Consider the following 13,794-nt stretch of genomic DNA (forward strand, 5'->3'; position numbering starts at 1 on the left):
GATGTTAATTAGTAACGAACAGTGATACGTAGAGCCGATACGACGTAAGCCCTCAATTTGAAGTAGTAGGAAAGCTGAAGAAAACCAAATGATTATGATTATTAGTGGCCATCCCAACGGGCTTGCACGTACAGAACAGTAGCCGATATGCTTTGTTAGTGAAACGGCACGGTGAATACACCTACTGAACGGGAAATTAGACAATGCTTCGATTAACATCACCACCAGGGTGGGGTATGACCCTAGGACAGTAGTGCAGCTCCATGAATTGACGCAGTGGCGTTTTCGTGAATCGAAATGAAAGAACTCGATCCGTGTTGAGCGTCGATTAATTCTGGCGACGCAAAATAACCCAAACATACAGTAAATGGTAGGATCCTTGGCCTCCGAGGCACGGGCCCGTAAACGAAAATGTGTTCAACTGGTCGGTCCGCGTCTACGAGAAGTATGCGTGAGCGTTCCTTCGTGACCAGCTTCTCGTCATCCCGTTGACCTGTCGCACAGAACACCAGGAACGGTATTAGATAAGAGGTCCTAGAGTGAAACGCACCAGTTCCTGGCTGCTTGGAAGGTAAACTTAAATAACATACGATGCAGATGGAGTAGGAGAAAGTTACAATATGGACTTGAAAAGGACAAGTGTGGGGGGCTCTCTAGTATCAAACCGTTGTTGCATTATTTCAGAACTCCTTCGGCAGCACCACGAGTTATGGCGGTAGTGAGCTCTCCCTGAATGTTATTTCAGATTTGCATAGTTCCTTTGGCAGCTCGTGCAGCTGTTTCATTGTCATGAACAAGCAAAGGCATGTCAACTTCGACTAGTAGGGGAAAACTGGGACACACACCAATATTCTCTACCCCTTCCGACCTCGACTACAGTACTTCATTATGCGAACCGACACTGGTCACGGTCTAGCGGGCTTCGTGATGAATGGAGCTGTTCAAGAATCGAAGTGTTGACCGAGCGCCGGTCTCCCGGCTGCGGACCTACACGTGGGAACTCAAAATCGTCGAATTGTGGTTGGTCGGCGTATTCATCCGTCTTTCAACGACGTACGCAGCGACGACCCGACCTACCATAATTCCTCCTTCCGTGGGCTCAAAGCCCTTGATTCCTTCCAAATTTGACTTCACTCTATGTCCTGCATGCTGCGCAGAGTAACGGTCGCGTCGCGACCAGCTTCAACGGGTCTAATCGGAAAAACTGTAGCAGGCAGCAGTGTGTAACTTTTTTACTGGATTCCTGACCTGAATTTCTGTTGATGCTCTTCATTCTTATATTAAGGTCGTCGAACGATAACAACCTCATTCCCTAGACAGGCCGATATCACGTTGACTGTAGACGGAAAGGAAGTGACTGTACCGCAGGGTATGTTGGTTGAAGAACTTGTTGGGAATAATCCTGGGTGACCACGTTTGGAGTAGGTTCGGCTTTGATCCAAGCTTGCGAGGCTGCAGGGGCAAACATTCCGAGGTAAGTTACACCTACTGTTAGATTCTGTTGGGTGCTCAACGGATGTCAGATTTTGTTACCATGACCGGTACGAAGAACTCTCAATATCTGAATCTTGCACGTCTCTAATATGTTCTTATTGCGGTGAAGACTTGCAATTGCAGGGAATTGTCGGTGAGCACCTACCACATCTCTAATCCTCGACCACTAGTCTGATAAATGTTTGGTAGAATGTGTCTCGTTGAAGTCGAAAGGTCGCCGAAACCCGTTGCTTCATGGTAATGGATTTTCCTCTCTATGGCTGGAAGGTTTAATAATTGCGAAACTTCTAGTGCCATGCCAGCCATGCCCGGCTCGAAGGTTTTCACGAACACGCCGTTGGTTCACGAGGCACGAGAAGGCGTCATGGAATTCCTGCTCGCAAACCACCCTCTCGACTGCCCTATCTGTGATCAAGGTGGTGAATGCGACCTCCAAGACCAATCCATGCGTTACGGCTCCGACCGTACTCGATTCCACGAAATCACAGGGAAACGCGCCGTCGAGAATAAAGACCTCGGCCCTCTCGTCAAAACGTCCATGAACCGCTGCATTCAATGCACCCGTTGCGTTCGATTTGCCAATGAAGTTGCCGGCGTAGAAGAGCTTGGTACCACAGGGCGTGGTAACGATATGCAGATTGGGATGTACGTTGAGAAGACAATGGATTCAGAACTGTCTGGGAACATTGTGGATCTATGTCCCGTGGGTGCTTTGACGAGCAAACCGTACGCGTTTACTGCGAGGCCATGGGAGTTGAAGAATACCGAGTCTATTGATGTGATGGATGCCATTGGTTCGAATATTCGGATCGATTCGCGGGGTGTTCAGGTCATGCGTATACAACCTCGTACGAACGACGATGTGAATGAAGAATGGATCAGCGACAAGACACGGTTCTGTTATGATGGGTTACGTTTCCAGCGGTTGACACATCCACTGATCAAAGACGGAGACCGTTTCGTTGCCGCGACATGGGAGCAGGCTCTCGAGGCTGTTGCGAATGGGCTGACCAGGAGTGGTGCAAAGGATGACGAGGTTCAAGCTGTCGCCGGGCATTTGGCAGACACTGAGTCGTTGGTTGCTTTGAAGGATTTGGTCAACCGGTTGGGTTCGGATAATCTTGCCCTTGACCAAGTAGGTGGAATGTCTACTCCTGTACATGGTGTCGACGTTCGGTCGAATTACCTGTTCAATTCGACTATCCCCGGTGTTGAGGAAGCCGATGTCATTCTTCTCGTTGGCACCAACCCTCGACACGAAGCAGCAGTTCTTAACTCTCGCATAAGGAAGAGTTGGCTGCGTAGTGGATTGGAAGTTGGACTAATTGGTGAACGGGCAGATACGACTTATGGTTACGATTATCTCGGTGCAGACGGCAAGCCTTTGACGGATTTCATCACCGGGAAGGGTCATTTCGCAAAGAAGTTCAAGGTAGCGAAGAAACCCTTAATCATCATCGGAAGCGCTCTGGCTGAGCACCCCGACGGTGTGGCCATCTATAACGAGCTTGCACGGTTTGTTGAGCTCAACAAGAGCTCGCTTGTCACCCCCGAGTGGAATGGATTCAATGTTTTGCAGCGGGTGCGTTTCCAAGTTCTGTTTCTTCCCATTCCTCGATCTGCTCACACCTTTATCCTCACATCTTCTGTTTAGGTTGCATCACGGCCGGCAGCGTACGACATCGGTTTCGTTCCATCTAAAAAAGCCACCACCACCAAACCTAAGTTCATCTACCTCCTCAACGCTGACGAAGTCGACCCCAAGTCTATACCACAAGATGCCTTTGTAGTCTACCAAGGCCATCATGGTGACCTAGGAGCACAGCTGGCGGACGTCGTGTTACCTGGTTCTGCATACACCGAGAAATCGACCACGTGGATAAATGCTGAAGGTCGTTCGCAACTTGGACGGGCAGCTGTCCCTCCACCTGGGTCTTCTAGAGAAGATTGGAAGGTCATTCGGTTAGTGTCCCTTTTCCTTTCACCTGTGCTTAACATTTACTGACCTTGGTTGTCTCATATTAGTGCTCTTTCCGAAATCATAGGTGCACCGTTACCTTACGATGATGTCCTCTCACTTCGGGATCGGATGTGGGAGATCTCACCGACGTTGGTGCGGTATGACATAACAGAGAAGGTTTCCTCTGAAATCGCGCTGGCCGGGCTCAAAGCTATAGCCAAACGGACGACCGGAAACAAGATCTCTGGTGCCGTTTTGAGAAGACCTATAACCAACTTTTACCAGACAGATCCTATATCACGAGCGTATGTTCATCTCTCCCTCGACTTTGTCAAGTTCTCCGTTAATAACGTTCTATGTTTCTCAGTTCCGTAACGATGGCACAATGTGTAAGAGCGTTTATCACTAAAGAAGATGTTGGGATTGGTGAGGGGAAGCAAGTAGAAGCGGCGTTTGCATAAAAAGTCCGATGTCTTGTTGGAGAGCTGTAAAGAAACGAGTCTTCGAAGAAGACGGCCATTTCTATATTATCATCACATACCTAATGTGTTTTTCTTCCCATTCTTACTCTGCAATTCAAGTCCGGTTACAAGCATAGAAGAATAATTGACGCAATTGGTTTATGATGATTCACATCTAACATAGGGTTCCCCTCTAAATCTACACACGAAAATGTAAAGCAATAGTCCCAACAACCACCGCAACAAGCAGCACCCCGATCGCAGCAATCATACAACCCCAATCGCTCCAGAAATCATTAACGAAGAATATCGTACTTGGAGATGGTGAAATCCCAATCTCCACACGATGATTTCCGGTGTTTTTGGTCACGATGAAAAGGGTCTGGCGTTCCTCGTCGTGCAGGTACCTATCCTCTCCCTCTAACCCAGACACGAGGATTTTTCTTCCTTGCGTAAGCATCGAAGGGACAAAGACCTCTGTCTCTCTGGCTCTCAGATTGGCTTCGAGGGCTGTCGCTGAGGAGTCACTCCACTCGTACACGACTCTGCCTGTCGTAACCTCATACTCAAACTTTCCAGGTATCCCGGCTGTCTTGCCTGGATAAGGCCGAACGATAACACTGAGGATCCTTCCTCCGTTATCAAGCGTAGCCGAAGATTGGTGATAATCCAACAGTGTAGCTGGAAGAGCCCGACCTTGGCTGAACCAGGAAAAGTTTTCGCCGTTCCAAAAGTCACCTTCTGAATCAGTATTGTAGGGGTTGTAGTTCCACAGGCTATAAGGGCAAAACCGAGAGAATGAGCTTCGGGATGGGCTGGGAATGGAAGGAGAAAATGGTACGCACGTAAACGGTACAAGAGCCTTCTCCAACCCAGTCATCATAGCATCCATCATTCTCGCTTGCCAGGTGAAATCTCCAGTTTCGAAAGCTTCGCGGTTACTGATTGGTACGTTCAACAAGAAGTCCAAGTCAGCCATCCTCGTTCTTTCACTGGAACAAGTAGGGAAAATTGAGCGACTGACTTCATATCCATCGGAACCCCACATTCTCCGATCACAATTGGAATTTCACCCAGGTGCTTGTGGCCATGATAGACGATGGTACTAATCTGATGCGCGTAGTTCTCCCGAGCGCCTTTGTGACCCCAGTAGAATGTGAGGAGCGGGAACATACCCTTCAATGGCCCAAAACCGCTATATCAGTTAACAGAATCATATCAAGAAACCAACAACCCACCCTTGAGAGTCCTTGAACATTAACTGTAAATTCCCCATAGGCCTTATCGAATAGCGCCTTGAGGTCGTACCAATGAGGCGCATAGACCATATTCTTCGGTCGAACCTCTTTCAAAAACGATGGCGGGCAAAACTCGTTCGGGACGATTTCGATAAACACCATCTTGGAAGGTGAGATGTCACGAACGCGTCCAGCCCATTGGTTTAGAAATGGGTAGAAAAAGTCGGAGTACCATTCAATCTAATGGCAGCGTCAAAATCGAAAATGGTTTTCGGTTTTTGGGGGTCGACTCACCTTTTTCCCAGTCATCGGATGCTTTACGAAATAATTCTCCCTCAACACAACCGCCTCTTTCTTGTCATTGCTCCACCCCCATACACCGTGCATTTCCCAGACACACTCTCCTTTACGCACCTCAGCCCCTTCTTTTAATTTTCCTTTCCATACACATTTACCGTCAGGGTTTAGGACAACTGTGTGGGATTTTCGTGTGGGGAAAGGGAAGGATCTTGTCCAGATATCTACTGCTGTTGGGTAACCTGCGCCGAGTTGGAAGGATTGTAATGCTGAAGCTGTTAGTCCCAGAAGGGATGTGGTTAGAGAGGGATTTATTGGACCACGATCACGACGCAACTCACGTGTGGGTCCGAGATGTAAGTCGGTATTGTAATCAAATGAATGGAGAGATTTGAGATCTATGTATCCTCGGTGGGGCTCGTTCATCAGCTTGTAAAAGAGATTAATGAGGCAGGAAACGGGAGACTAGGAAGAAGACCCTACTTCAAATCCAATAACGCCATCTAAATCTCCAACAGCCTTGACAACTTGATCAAACATATCCAAGTAGGTAGTTTGTAAGAAGTGTTGGGCATTCATCGTCTGCCCACGATATTCGACAGTTAACTTGGGTGCAAAAGTCTCGCCTGCCCAGAATATCGTGCTGCTCAGTCGGGTCACTTCAGCAAACTCGTCAAGGGAAGAACATAGGGAAACACGCACGCCATAGTGGAAGCAGCCAATTTTTGATATCCCGTTGACCAAAATCCCATTTCATCCTCCGCATGTCCACCACCCTCGACACCGTTCAGCCAAGCAGCCCCGGTCGAGACCAACTCGTTCAAGTCAAAGCCAACTGATTCTAAAGTCCATGCAGGAGCTCCCGATCCGCCACTGTAACGCGACCAGACGTCCTGATGGAGAGCTACGAAAGCCACCATGCCATATTTTGGAAGCAGTTGAAGCAGGCCGCGGATATATTGCAGATAATTAGTATCGTATATCCCTCTGTAATCGAGTTCTGATAAGAGCGCATCGGCAATGAGACGAGCCAGGACAACGTACGGTCCAGCATGTTCAACCGCTTCCCAAGTTACTAAAAACCGAACAAACGTAAATCCCCATCGACGAAGACGCGAAAAATGTTCGTGAGCTTCTTTCAAAGGAATCGGTCTGTCGACAAAGATGGCGATTTCGGCGTTGGCTGGGAAAGTTTCGTTGTTGTTTGCTGGACTTGGGATCATGAAGTCAGTCAAGAACGCGCAGCGCAATATGACCACAACTCACGTCTTCGAAGAGCCAGATAAATTTACGCCCCGCAAGTGACAAACGCGTCCATACTTGTCAATGAAGTGGCGTCCTGAAATCCGAATTTCAGACCAGTCGTGGGCGTAGCTTCCTGAGGATCCTGGGGTATAAGAGGAGAGCGTAGATGGATTAGATGAGTCTACAGAGGAAATCTCTGGTTTTGAGTTGGGGACTAGTACGAAGGACGAGTCTAGACTCATGGAGTTGAGAGGGAAACGAAACAAGAGCCAGCCCACAGGCACCCACGTGATATCCCTTGAGCGCGTCTTCTTCCGTTTTCTCCTGCCTATTATTCAAATTGTCGTCCTTTTGTCGCTTGATCAGGCCAGAAGCTTGATATCGCTCTTCTCCGGACTCAAATTTAACAGCCCAAGATACAAAGGATTAATATCAATGCCGATTCGCATGTTGTCCTGTTTGCGAAGGTCGCCAACGTTTCAACCGACGCGATACTCCTCGGCGACCAGATAGTCAGGGAAGCTGTCAGTTCTAAGGCCTGAAACTCGGCGAACATCTCTGTCTCTATATTCACACTATACTCTCCGCTTCCCTCTGATTCAATATTTGTTTAGCTTTTTCAACTCAAGATTTATCCAACACCTAGTCCAACTGGGCCTGACCTGACAACCCTTTAAATGCTTAGGCTGGGCGAATCGGTATGGCTGAGTGCTGTGTATCAATAATATGGAAGCTTGAAGGATGTATAAGGAATCCCAGATGACTACTCAATCAACTTTCTCACTTTTCTTTCGATGCTCGGGATCCGGAATGGGCAAGAATTGGGTAAAATATCGTTGAAATTTGCGAAGACCATCCAAATGTATCAAGTATACAAGCTATAGGCATCTCGATAGTATTACAATACAACAATGCATGCGTGTGCACATTCGTCTTTCAGAAGCTACATGCGCGGCACGGGCCAGCTCGCATTGCCTCAGCCGTGTAAGTACACACCTCGCTTATCAATCGATGAATATTCTCTTTGAGTTTCGGGATTGAGAACATGTCCCCTTTGGGCCTTTCTTTCTCTTTCTTTCGGTGGTGGTATCGGTAGTATCGGTGTCTTCGGTGGAAACCATGAGTGATGGTATACACCTACATAACAGGTTCCACCGACCCTGTCAGATCTGCATCTGTACAAATTGAACAACCTGCCATTTCTCACCCAGCCATTTCTCTCTGTCCCTAAACCCTCCCTCATCTTGCAAGGATTTTGACCCATGACCCCGACTTCCAAGCTAGCAAATGGCAGAAACCCTCACCTTGAACGGACTGTCACTTTGCACAATTTACCAAGCTGGAAGCATGATAACATGTATATTCTTACTGGATACCGAAGGTAAGGGTTTACTTTGGGTTTGCTGAAAGCCCTTATGAAAGTTACCTTACTATCCACGCTGGAACTTAGGCCGCAAGAGAGTTGGCAAGGTTGCATTCGTTCCGTCTATGCTTGTGCGTACTCCTCAACTATCAAAACATTTTCATTGTTGAACCTAAAAGTATTAACAGATCTGCATAACGAAACCGGTGAGAGGAATTGAATCATACGAGATTCTGTTCTGACTGGATTTCCAGGAAACATACACACTCACTTGTGGGGCGCGCTACTTTTTCTCTATCTTCTGATCACAGTGAAGCCAGCACAACTCACATCTGGCCGAACGACATGGGTGGACTCGGCGGTTTTTTCTTTTTTCTTTGGTTCAGCCACATTTTGTTTCCTGTCTAGTGCGACATACCACACGTCGCTCGCCCATCAATCCCAAGAGGTACTTGTTGTGAAAATATACATTCATCGTTTCCTCACATAAATTTGCCAGGTCTGCTCTCGTTGCAATGCCGTCGATTACGTTGGAATCACCGTTCTGAATTTGGGATCCTTCTGTCCATTGCTCTACTACGGATTCTTCTGTGAACCAGACCATCTAAGGCTCTACGGCTTATTTGTTCTCTTGCTAAATGCCGGTATGCACCGACCCTAGCCTTCAATGTGGTCGTTGACTTTGGTTTGCCGTTCAGCTGGCGTCTTCGTTGTTGTTAATCCCGAATACGCGAAACCCACGCATATCGTTCTGCGCACCACGATTTTCGTGGGAATGAGTCTCATCGTGGTCATCCCGATGTTTCATTGGTTCGTTGTACATGGACTAGCGACGACACTCACGGGGATGGGTTTGAAGTGGTTCCTTTTGGACTCGTCCATCTATGCCGGAGGTGCTTTGCTGTAGTAGGTTCCGCCTTTCGTGATATTAAGGTCAAAGCTCATGTTTCCAGTGCAAACCGGATCCCAGAACGCTTCAATCCCGGCGCTTATGACTATCTCTTTCACTCCCATCAAATCCTCCATGTCTGCGTGGTAATGGGTGCTTACCTTCATTATAAGTTCATATCCATAGCACTTGATTATTCCCATACTCAGTCCAAGTGCGCATAACCCGTTTTTCTGTCAAATCGCGTTACCCGTATGGTTTGTTCATGCTAGACTCTAGAGTAGAGAAATGTACTAGACTTGGGTCCCAGACGGGTTGTCTGTTGATTAAGTTGCCGTTGAGTGCTCCTATTTCCCCACTTGCCTTTCAGATGGTGATTCATGAGAATCTATGTCCGCCGGTTGGCCGGCTAGTTAGTATCGGCGAAGAAAAAGTTCTCGGAAAGGCGGTGGTTTTCCACTGCCTCTCCCACGCCGTCTCGCTCGACATCCGGGTCAGCTACAAGTGTGCAGCATCTCTGGAGGAAGCCGAATACGCTACGCTCAAGGTAGCATAGTACACGATATACTTAGTAGTATGGATACACGGTGAGCAACAAGTTCTATAAAGTTCCTGAAGTAATTAATGAACCGGTCTAACTTAAATCGCGCAGCGTAATGTAAATAGCATGCAAGCAAAGAAAGCAGCGTCACAAAGCAAATGGAAATTTGTACAAATGTGAGAGTCCGAATTCATCTACTATCACCAGTAAGTTGAGCAACCTCTCGGGCAGGCTTCCCCTCTCTGTTCTTGTAAAACACAACGTCACCCTCGTCCTCGACGAATTCGCACTGTGTGAAAGTGCGGTACAGAGCTCGAAACGTATTCTGTCAACGACAATTAGCGAAAGACACGTGGATGGGGGGGGGTCGTACCGTCGAATCAAAATTGTAATGATCTTTAAGAACGGTCCTTATACGCGCCGTAACTTCCGGCTGATTGTCTGAATAACCATGAGGAACTATTGAGAGGTGGGAGAAATGATCTAACTTCGACACGTACAAAAAGGAATGTCGGAAAAGATGTGATGAGAGACCTTCGGAAATCACGGTTAACTATCGGTAAGAAAGACCACATACAGAGAAAGAGAGTCGACTAACGTGGTTGTGGGAAACGTTGTGAAAGAAGACACGACCAATCCAACCAAGGAGGGGTCTGTCAACGGTGGCGAGAGCACCCCGCAAAAACGTCCATGCACCCCGACGGTAGTAAGGAACTGTTGGATCGGCGTGATGTAGATAGGTGAGCATAACAATCCAATGGTTAGTGAGCTATTACTATAAGATCAGCCACAGGGTGCCCAAGGTTTGCCTCCCACACTCACCAGCCATGGTAACAGGTATATCCTCGCAAGCTGTCCGAATCCGACGTTCCGCGACCATAAGTACAACAAGGCGATCATAGCAAGCAAGCCAGCGTCACTAGCGACGACCCCTATACGTTCACGAGGTTTGAATATGGTAGAATATGGGTTAAAGTGCTGTGACAAGGAGAATGTGAGCTGTAGAATGGATGATGCTTGCTGGAGGAACATACATTAGTTCCGGGTGGGTGTTTCGGGGATCCCCTCGCGTCGAAAACGAAATAGAAGAGAAGGCCGAATATCTGCATGAGGAACATACGATAAAAAGTATAAATTGGTGTTTCTTCCAGAATCTCGTGGTAGTCCTTTGTTCGTGCAACGGCTTCGGGGGGTAGCTTGAAGTGAGAACGTGTAGGCGGCACAAAAACAGTGTCACGTTCAAGAGAAACGGTCGCTTTGTGATGTGCTATATGCGAAGATTTCCATGGAAAGTAAGGGACGAGCAAGGACTTGGAAATAGTCAGTTACGATAGCCAAAAAGATAGATGAACGGAAAAATACAGTGTGCAAGCAAAAACCGACTCCATCATTAATCCAACCTCGCGACGATAGGTTCCCGTGGCTACTTTCATGCGACAGGCACCACAGAGAAGTAAAGAGGATGCCTTGACATTGCCAATATGTTGCCCAGAGGCTCCATTTGAAGAGACTTTGCAGCCAAAGTGTGTCATGGATACGTTGCGCGAGAAAGGAGGAAGTCGTGGGAATGTACTCTGAAAGGGTGTACAACGAGAAAGCAAGAAAGACGTCACGAGCAACGACCGACAGGCCTTTCAAGGTGTCCTTGGAGCGAAGGTGTTGCGGAACGACAGCGTGTACTTCCGAGAGAGTGATCTGTACATGTATTTAGCGCACTTCGGATTGGCTAGTAGGAGGAAAATATCCATACATCTGGGGGAACAAATGGAGTCCTTTTCCGTTTTTCATATTCTGGTCCATCCTGCAGAAAGGTGGATAGAAATGATAGAGATAGCATGAGTGGCATGCTCACCTAGCCCCAATGGCTGCCATATAAGTAACCAAGCACACCACATGGCATGACCGAAAAGGCCATGACCACCGAAAGCCTGAGGAAATATTAACCCACAAGACCCCTACCACACTGAAAAGACCCCCATCACCGAGGCCCCTGAGCGCTGAGCTTGCATGTTCTCGAGCACTGAAACCGTAGCGATTTCTTTTTGCAAATTGACGGCCGACGGCGTCGCTCTCAACCGTGATCTGACTGTTACTACGTTCCAGGCTCTCCTCTCCGCCAAGCTGTCCTCCCACTACTTACTGCCGTTCTTCGCCGTATTGATGCTCGTCGCTTCAGCCTAGGCCAACTTCAGGTGCCACTAGTCACCTTTGTCACATCGCGTTATTCACCACGCCGCGATGAAGTAATAATGCAATCGTCGTCGTCTCCTCCTCCTCTTACACTGAGGTCACCTACTATAAATCGTCCCCCCTTTTAACCTCTTTTTTTCTAAGCTGTCCAAGGCCGTTCGATTCTAAACTTCGAATCGTGATCAATTCAAACTCCGTCGTTTGCCGCCGCTCAGTTTCTTTTTTTTCCGTTCTCGTTCTTGACATCCACAGGGTGGAGCTGTCACTCGTAAGGTTCAAGATTCGGTGCGTCTATTCTATCATATATTCTCTGTAATATTTGAAATTCTCTATGATTCAAATTTCTTCTAGCTTTTCTAACAATTCCACCTCAGGCAGCACTCTGACAGCTAACGTAAGGTCTGTTAGACCCCCACAGGGACCGTGAGAAAAGGGTCTAACAGGCCCCTCTACGTCGTCAGGAACGCTCGACCTGGGCTTCTACCTTGTCTACCACGACCTGCGACTGCGCCAGGATACGCGCTCAGTACCTATCCCTCGTCCTCCCCGTCACTCCCATCGGCCAGGGCTTTCCCTCGAAGCCAATGGAAGGCTGTAAGTGTGCGTGGCTCGACTTCGCTGTCTAGGAACTTACCCCTACTTCTCTCTACCAGCGTAAACTCGACGTTGTTCTGAAACTACACGGTACTTTGCGCTCGCACTTTCCCTCAGTCGCCCTCATCGACCTGGTCATCCTTTGACACTGCTTCCACTGCGTGCAAGTTGCATTGCTCAAACCGGTGCGCTCTGTTGTTATTCACTTTGATCTGAGACGTTCTAATAACTACCCGCTTTTTCACAGCACCCTTGCTCCTTCCCCTTACTCCCGCAAACATCTCTTGATTCAATGGACCCTGCTTCTGCTGTCTTTAAGTCTACACGGGTCAAGGTACATTACCTGTTACGCACCACCACGCCATGCAGCACGGTTCCCCTATTCCCCAGTATTACCCACTACGCCCGCTACTGTGCAGCACGGTCCTCCGCTCCCTGCCTTTCAACCGCAACCCTCCACGAGCGCAACCCTCCACGACCCGTGCCAACCCCAGACCCATCACGCCCCTACCAGCGACTCAGATCGACTACTGAAGTTCACCTTTCTTGTCATGTCCGTCACATTCTACACAACGCCAACATCAGCTATTTGGACACACCCTTGAAGATGATGCCTCAAAATCTCGATATGGATGGGAATTCTCGAGAACTGATTGGTGGGGCGTGGCGTTAGATGGCAGACGGTGGTAGGGCAAATCGGTGTCCAACATTGTGTCCATGATGTTTAGAATACCCACCATGTCCTCTGTGAATGACCCTGCAGTCCTCCCATAGTTCACATTAAAGTTGTACATCGTGCACCCACAATACTGCATCGCCTCCGATCTAAACTTTATGTCAAATATAATATATCGCTTTCATGTGTTAGATTCAGTCTCCTGCTTATGACGATTGGCAAGATGTTCTACTTGATGAATAGCTAGGGTACTGTCAAATAATCAGCTTTCCGACGAAGGCTGGTACTTAACATTTTGTAATTGGATGTCATCCAGGTTACATGTAAAGGGTAACCGGTGACTCATTTTTTGGCGCAGTTTGTAGTTTTGTAGTGTAAGTTCTTCTATGTTTGTTATAATTAATTAACGGACATTCAGAATATTGTATACAAAAAACTAATTTGGTGCACGTATGTTAAGCGCCCAGCTGCATATGTTATTTTTGTTATTACATTGTAAGTACAGCGTCGTTAGTCTTTATTTTCCGGTTTCGAGGCCTCTGGTATACTCAGAACCGGTCTCTAAATTTTTGTGGCGAACGGTGTAGCCATTGTCTCTACACAAAAAATGATGAAGTTACACGGTCAGATCAAAGCCAACTCGTGCTTCAAGTTTATAGTCGGGTTTGAATGTGCTATATCTTCTATGCAACACATCACCTTAATATCCAATAAGATACATGTTAGGAAGTCATTGTATCATATTAGACATGCTTATTCTCAAGAATGGGGCCTAGATATGCACCAGGTGTTGTAGAAAAGAGATATGTTTTGGTATGTCGCGCCGGTAACCAAGTTACCCGATTA

The 13,794-nt window shown here is 47.6% G+C and overlaps 5 protein-coding genes across 6 annotated transcripts; 3 read left to right on the forward strand and 2 right to left on the reverse strand.

Moving 5' to 3' along the window:
• The first annotated feature begins 1,026 nt into the window (after positions 1-1,026).
• Positions 1,027-4,076, forward strand: NUO78 (NADH dehydrogenase (ubiquinone) 78K chain precursor, 5-prime end). Its single transcript, XM_043151439.1, has 10 exons — positions 1,027-1,219; positions 1,286-1,369; positions 1,426-1,474; positions 1,524-1,541; positions 1,604-1,627; positions 1,684-1,731; positions 1,786-3,076; positions 3,149-3,456; positions 3,520-3,759; positions 3,822-4,076. Exons 1-10 carry the CDS (start codon positions 1,138-1,140, stop codon positions 3,913-3,915), a joined length of 2,238 nt encoding a protein of 745 aa, XP_043012534.1. The 5' UTR covers positions 1,027-1,137; the 3' UTR covers positions 3,916-4,076.
• E1B28_006746 (uncharacterized protein) lies at positions 4,077-7,024 on the reverse strand. 2 transcript variants are annotated; one of them, XM_043151440.1, is made up of 10 exons: positions 6,717-7,024; positions 6,495-6,662; positions 6,153-6,437; positions 5,934-6,093; positions 5,792-5,879; positions 5,448-5,725; positions 5,154-5,393; positions 4,940-5,091; positions 4,761-4,856; positions 4,077-4,691 (listed from the first exon to the last, which is right to left on the reverse strand). In XM_043151440.1, the coding sequence occupies exons 1-10, from the start codon at positions 6,935-6,937 to the stop codon at positions 4,115-4,117; spliced, it is 2,265 nt and encodes a 754-aa protein (XP_043012535.1). In that variant the 5' UTR covers positions 6,938-7,024; the 3' UTR covers positions 4,077-4,114. The 2 variants fall into 2 exon arrangements, with proteins under 2 accessions (XP_043012535.1, XP_043012536.1); XM_043151441.1 differs by having other exon boundaries at positions 4,761-5,091.
• A 727-nt stretch (positions 7,025-7,751) lies between these two features.
• On the forward strand, positions 7,752-9,667 carry E1B28_006747 (uncharacterized protein). Its single transcript, XM_043151442.1, has 8 exons — positions 7,752-8,076; positions 8,146-8,189; positions 8,247-8,264; positions 8,313-8,506; positions 8,558-8,702; positions 8,757-8,964; positions 9,012-9,534; positions 9,600-9,667. The coding sequence occupies exons 1-7, from the start codon at positions 7,958-7,960 to the stop codon at positions 9,169-9,171; spliced, it is 888 nt and encodes a 295-aa protein (XP_043012537.1). The 5' UTR covers positions 7,752-7,957; the 3' UTR covers positions 9,172-9,534; positions 9,600-9,667.
• On the reverse strand, positions 9,396-11,481 carry E1B28_006748 (uncharacterized protein). The gene is made up of 8 exons (XM_043151443.1): positions 11,239-11,481; positions 10,851-11,183; positions 10,523-10,798; positions 10,311-10,466; positions 10,087-10,257; positions 9,989-10,022; positions 9,862-9,929; positions 9,396-9,813 (listed from the first exon to the last, which is right to left on the reverse strand). The coding sequence occupies exons 1-8, from the start codon at positions 11,332-11,334 to the stop codon at positions 9,679-9,681; spliced, it is 1,269 nt and encodes a 422-aa protein (XP_043012538.1). The 5' UTR covers positions 11,335-11,481; the 3' UTR covers positions 9,396-9,678.
• Positions 11,482-11,759: 278 nt separating this feature from the next.
• E1B28_006749 (uncharacterized protein) lies at positions 11,760-13,146 on the forward strand. The gene is made up of 4 exons (XM_043151444.1): positions 11,760-11,963; positions 12,030-12,272; positions 12,332-12,457; positions 12,520-13,146. Exon 4 carries the CDS (start codon positions 12,565-12,567, stop codon positions 12,943-12,945), a length of 381 nt encoding a protein of 126 aa, XP_043012539.1. The 5' UTR covers positions 11,760-11,963; positions 12,030-12,272; positions 12,332-12,457; positions 12,520-12,564; the 3' UTR covers positions 12,946-13,146.
• Positions 13,147-13,794: the final 648 nt, after the last annotated feature.

Source organism: Marasmius oreades, chromosome 3, assembly GCF_018924745.1.
Source record: "Marasmius oreades isolate 03SP1 chromosome 3, whole genome shotgun sequence".
In the NCBI taxonomy this organism is placed as follows: domain Eukaryota; kingdom Fungi; phylum Basidiomycota; class Agaricomycetes; order Agaricales; family Marasmiaceae; genus Marasmius; species Marasmius oreades.

What these genes read in the sequence shown, in the direction of transcription:
- NUO78 (XM_043151439.1), top strand. Translation starts at nt 1,138, where the DNA reads ATGTCCTGCATGCTGCGCAGAGTAACGGTCGCGTCGCGACCAGCTTCA. An exon ending in CCGAAACCCGTTGCTTCATG is followed by an intron (nt 1,732 to 1,785) that starts GTAATGGATTTT and finishes CGAAACTTCTAG; the next exon opens with TGCCATGCCAGCCATGCCCG. An exon ending in ACAGATCCTATATCACGAGC is followed by an intron (nt 3,760 to 3,821) that starts GTATGTTCATCT and finishes TATGTTTCTCAG; the next exon opens with TTCCGTAACGATGGCACAAT.
- E1B28_006746 (XM_043151440.1), bottom strand. Translation starts at nt 6,937, where the DNA reads ATGAGTCTAGACTCGTCCTTCGTACTAGTCCCCAACTCAAAACCAGAG. An exon ending in TTGGCTGCTTCCACTATGGC is followed by an intron (nt 6,094 to 6,152) that starts GTGCGTGTTTCC and finishes CCGACTGAGCAG; the next exon opens with CACGATATTCTGGGCAGGCG. An exon ending in GGGGTTCCGATGGATATGAA is followed by an intron (nt 4,857 to 4,939) that starts GTCAGTCGCTCA and finishes CGTACCAATCAG; the next exon opens with TAACCGCGAAGCTTTCGAAA.
- E1B28_006747 (XM_043151442.1), top strand. Translation starts at nt 7,958, where the DNA reads ATGACCCCGACTTCCAAGCTAGCAAATGGCAGAAACCCTCACCTTGAA. An exon ending in ATTCTTACTGGATACCGAAG is followed by an intron (nt 8,077 to 8,145) that starts GTAAGGGTTTAC and finishes GCTGGAACTTAG; the next exon opens with GCCGCAAGAGAGTTGGCAAG. An exon ending in TCGCCCATCAATCCCAAGAG is followed by an intron (nt 8,507 to 8,557) that starts GTACTTGTTGTG and finishes TAAATTTGCCAG; the next exon opens with GTCTGCTCTCGTTGCAATGC.
- E1B28_006748 (XM_043151443.1), bottom strand. Translation starts at nt 11,334, where the DNA reads ATGCCACTCATGCTATCTCTATCATTTCTATCCACCTTTCTGCAGGAT. An exon ending in TATACCTGTTACCATGGCTG is followed by an intron (nt 10,258 to 10,310) that starts GTGAGTGTGGGA and finishes TTATAGTAATAG; the next exon opens with CTCACTAACCATTGGATTGT. An exon ending in CTTTTCCGACATTCCTTTTT is followed by an intron (nt 9,930 to 9,988) that starts GTACGTGTCGAA and finishes ATGGTTATTCAG; the next exon opens with ACAATCAGCCGGAAGTTACG.
- E1B28_006749 (XM_043151444.1), top strand. Translation starts at nt 12,565, where the DNA reads ATGGACCCTGCTTCTGCTGTCTTTAAGTCTACACGGGTCAAGGTACAT.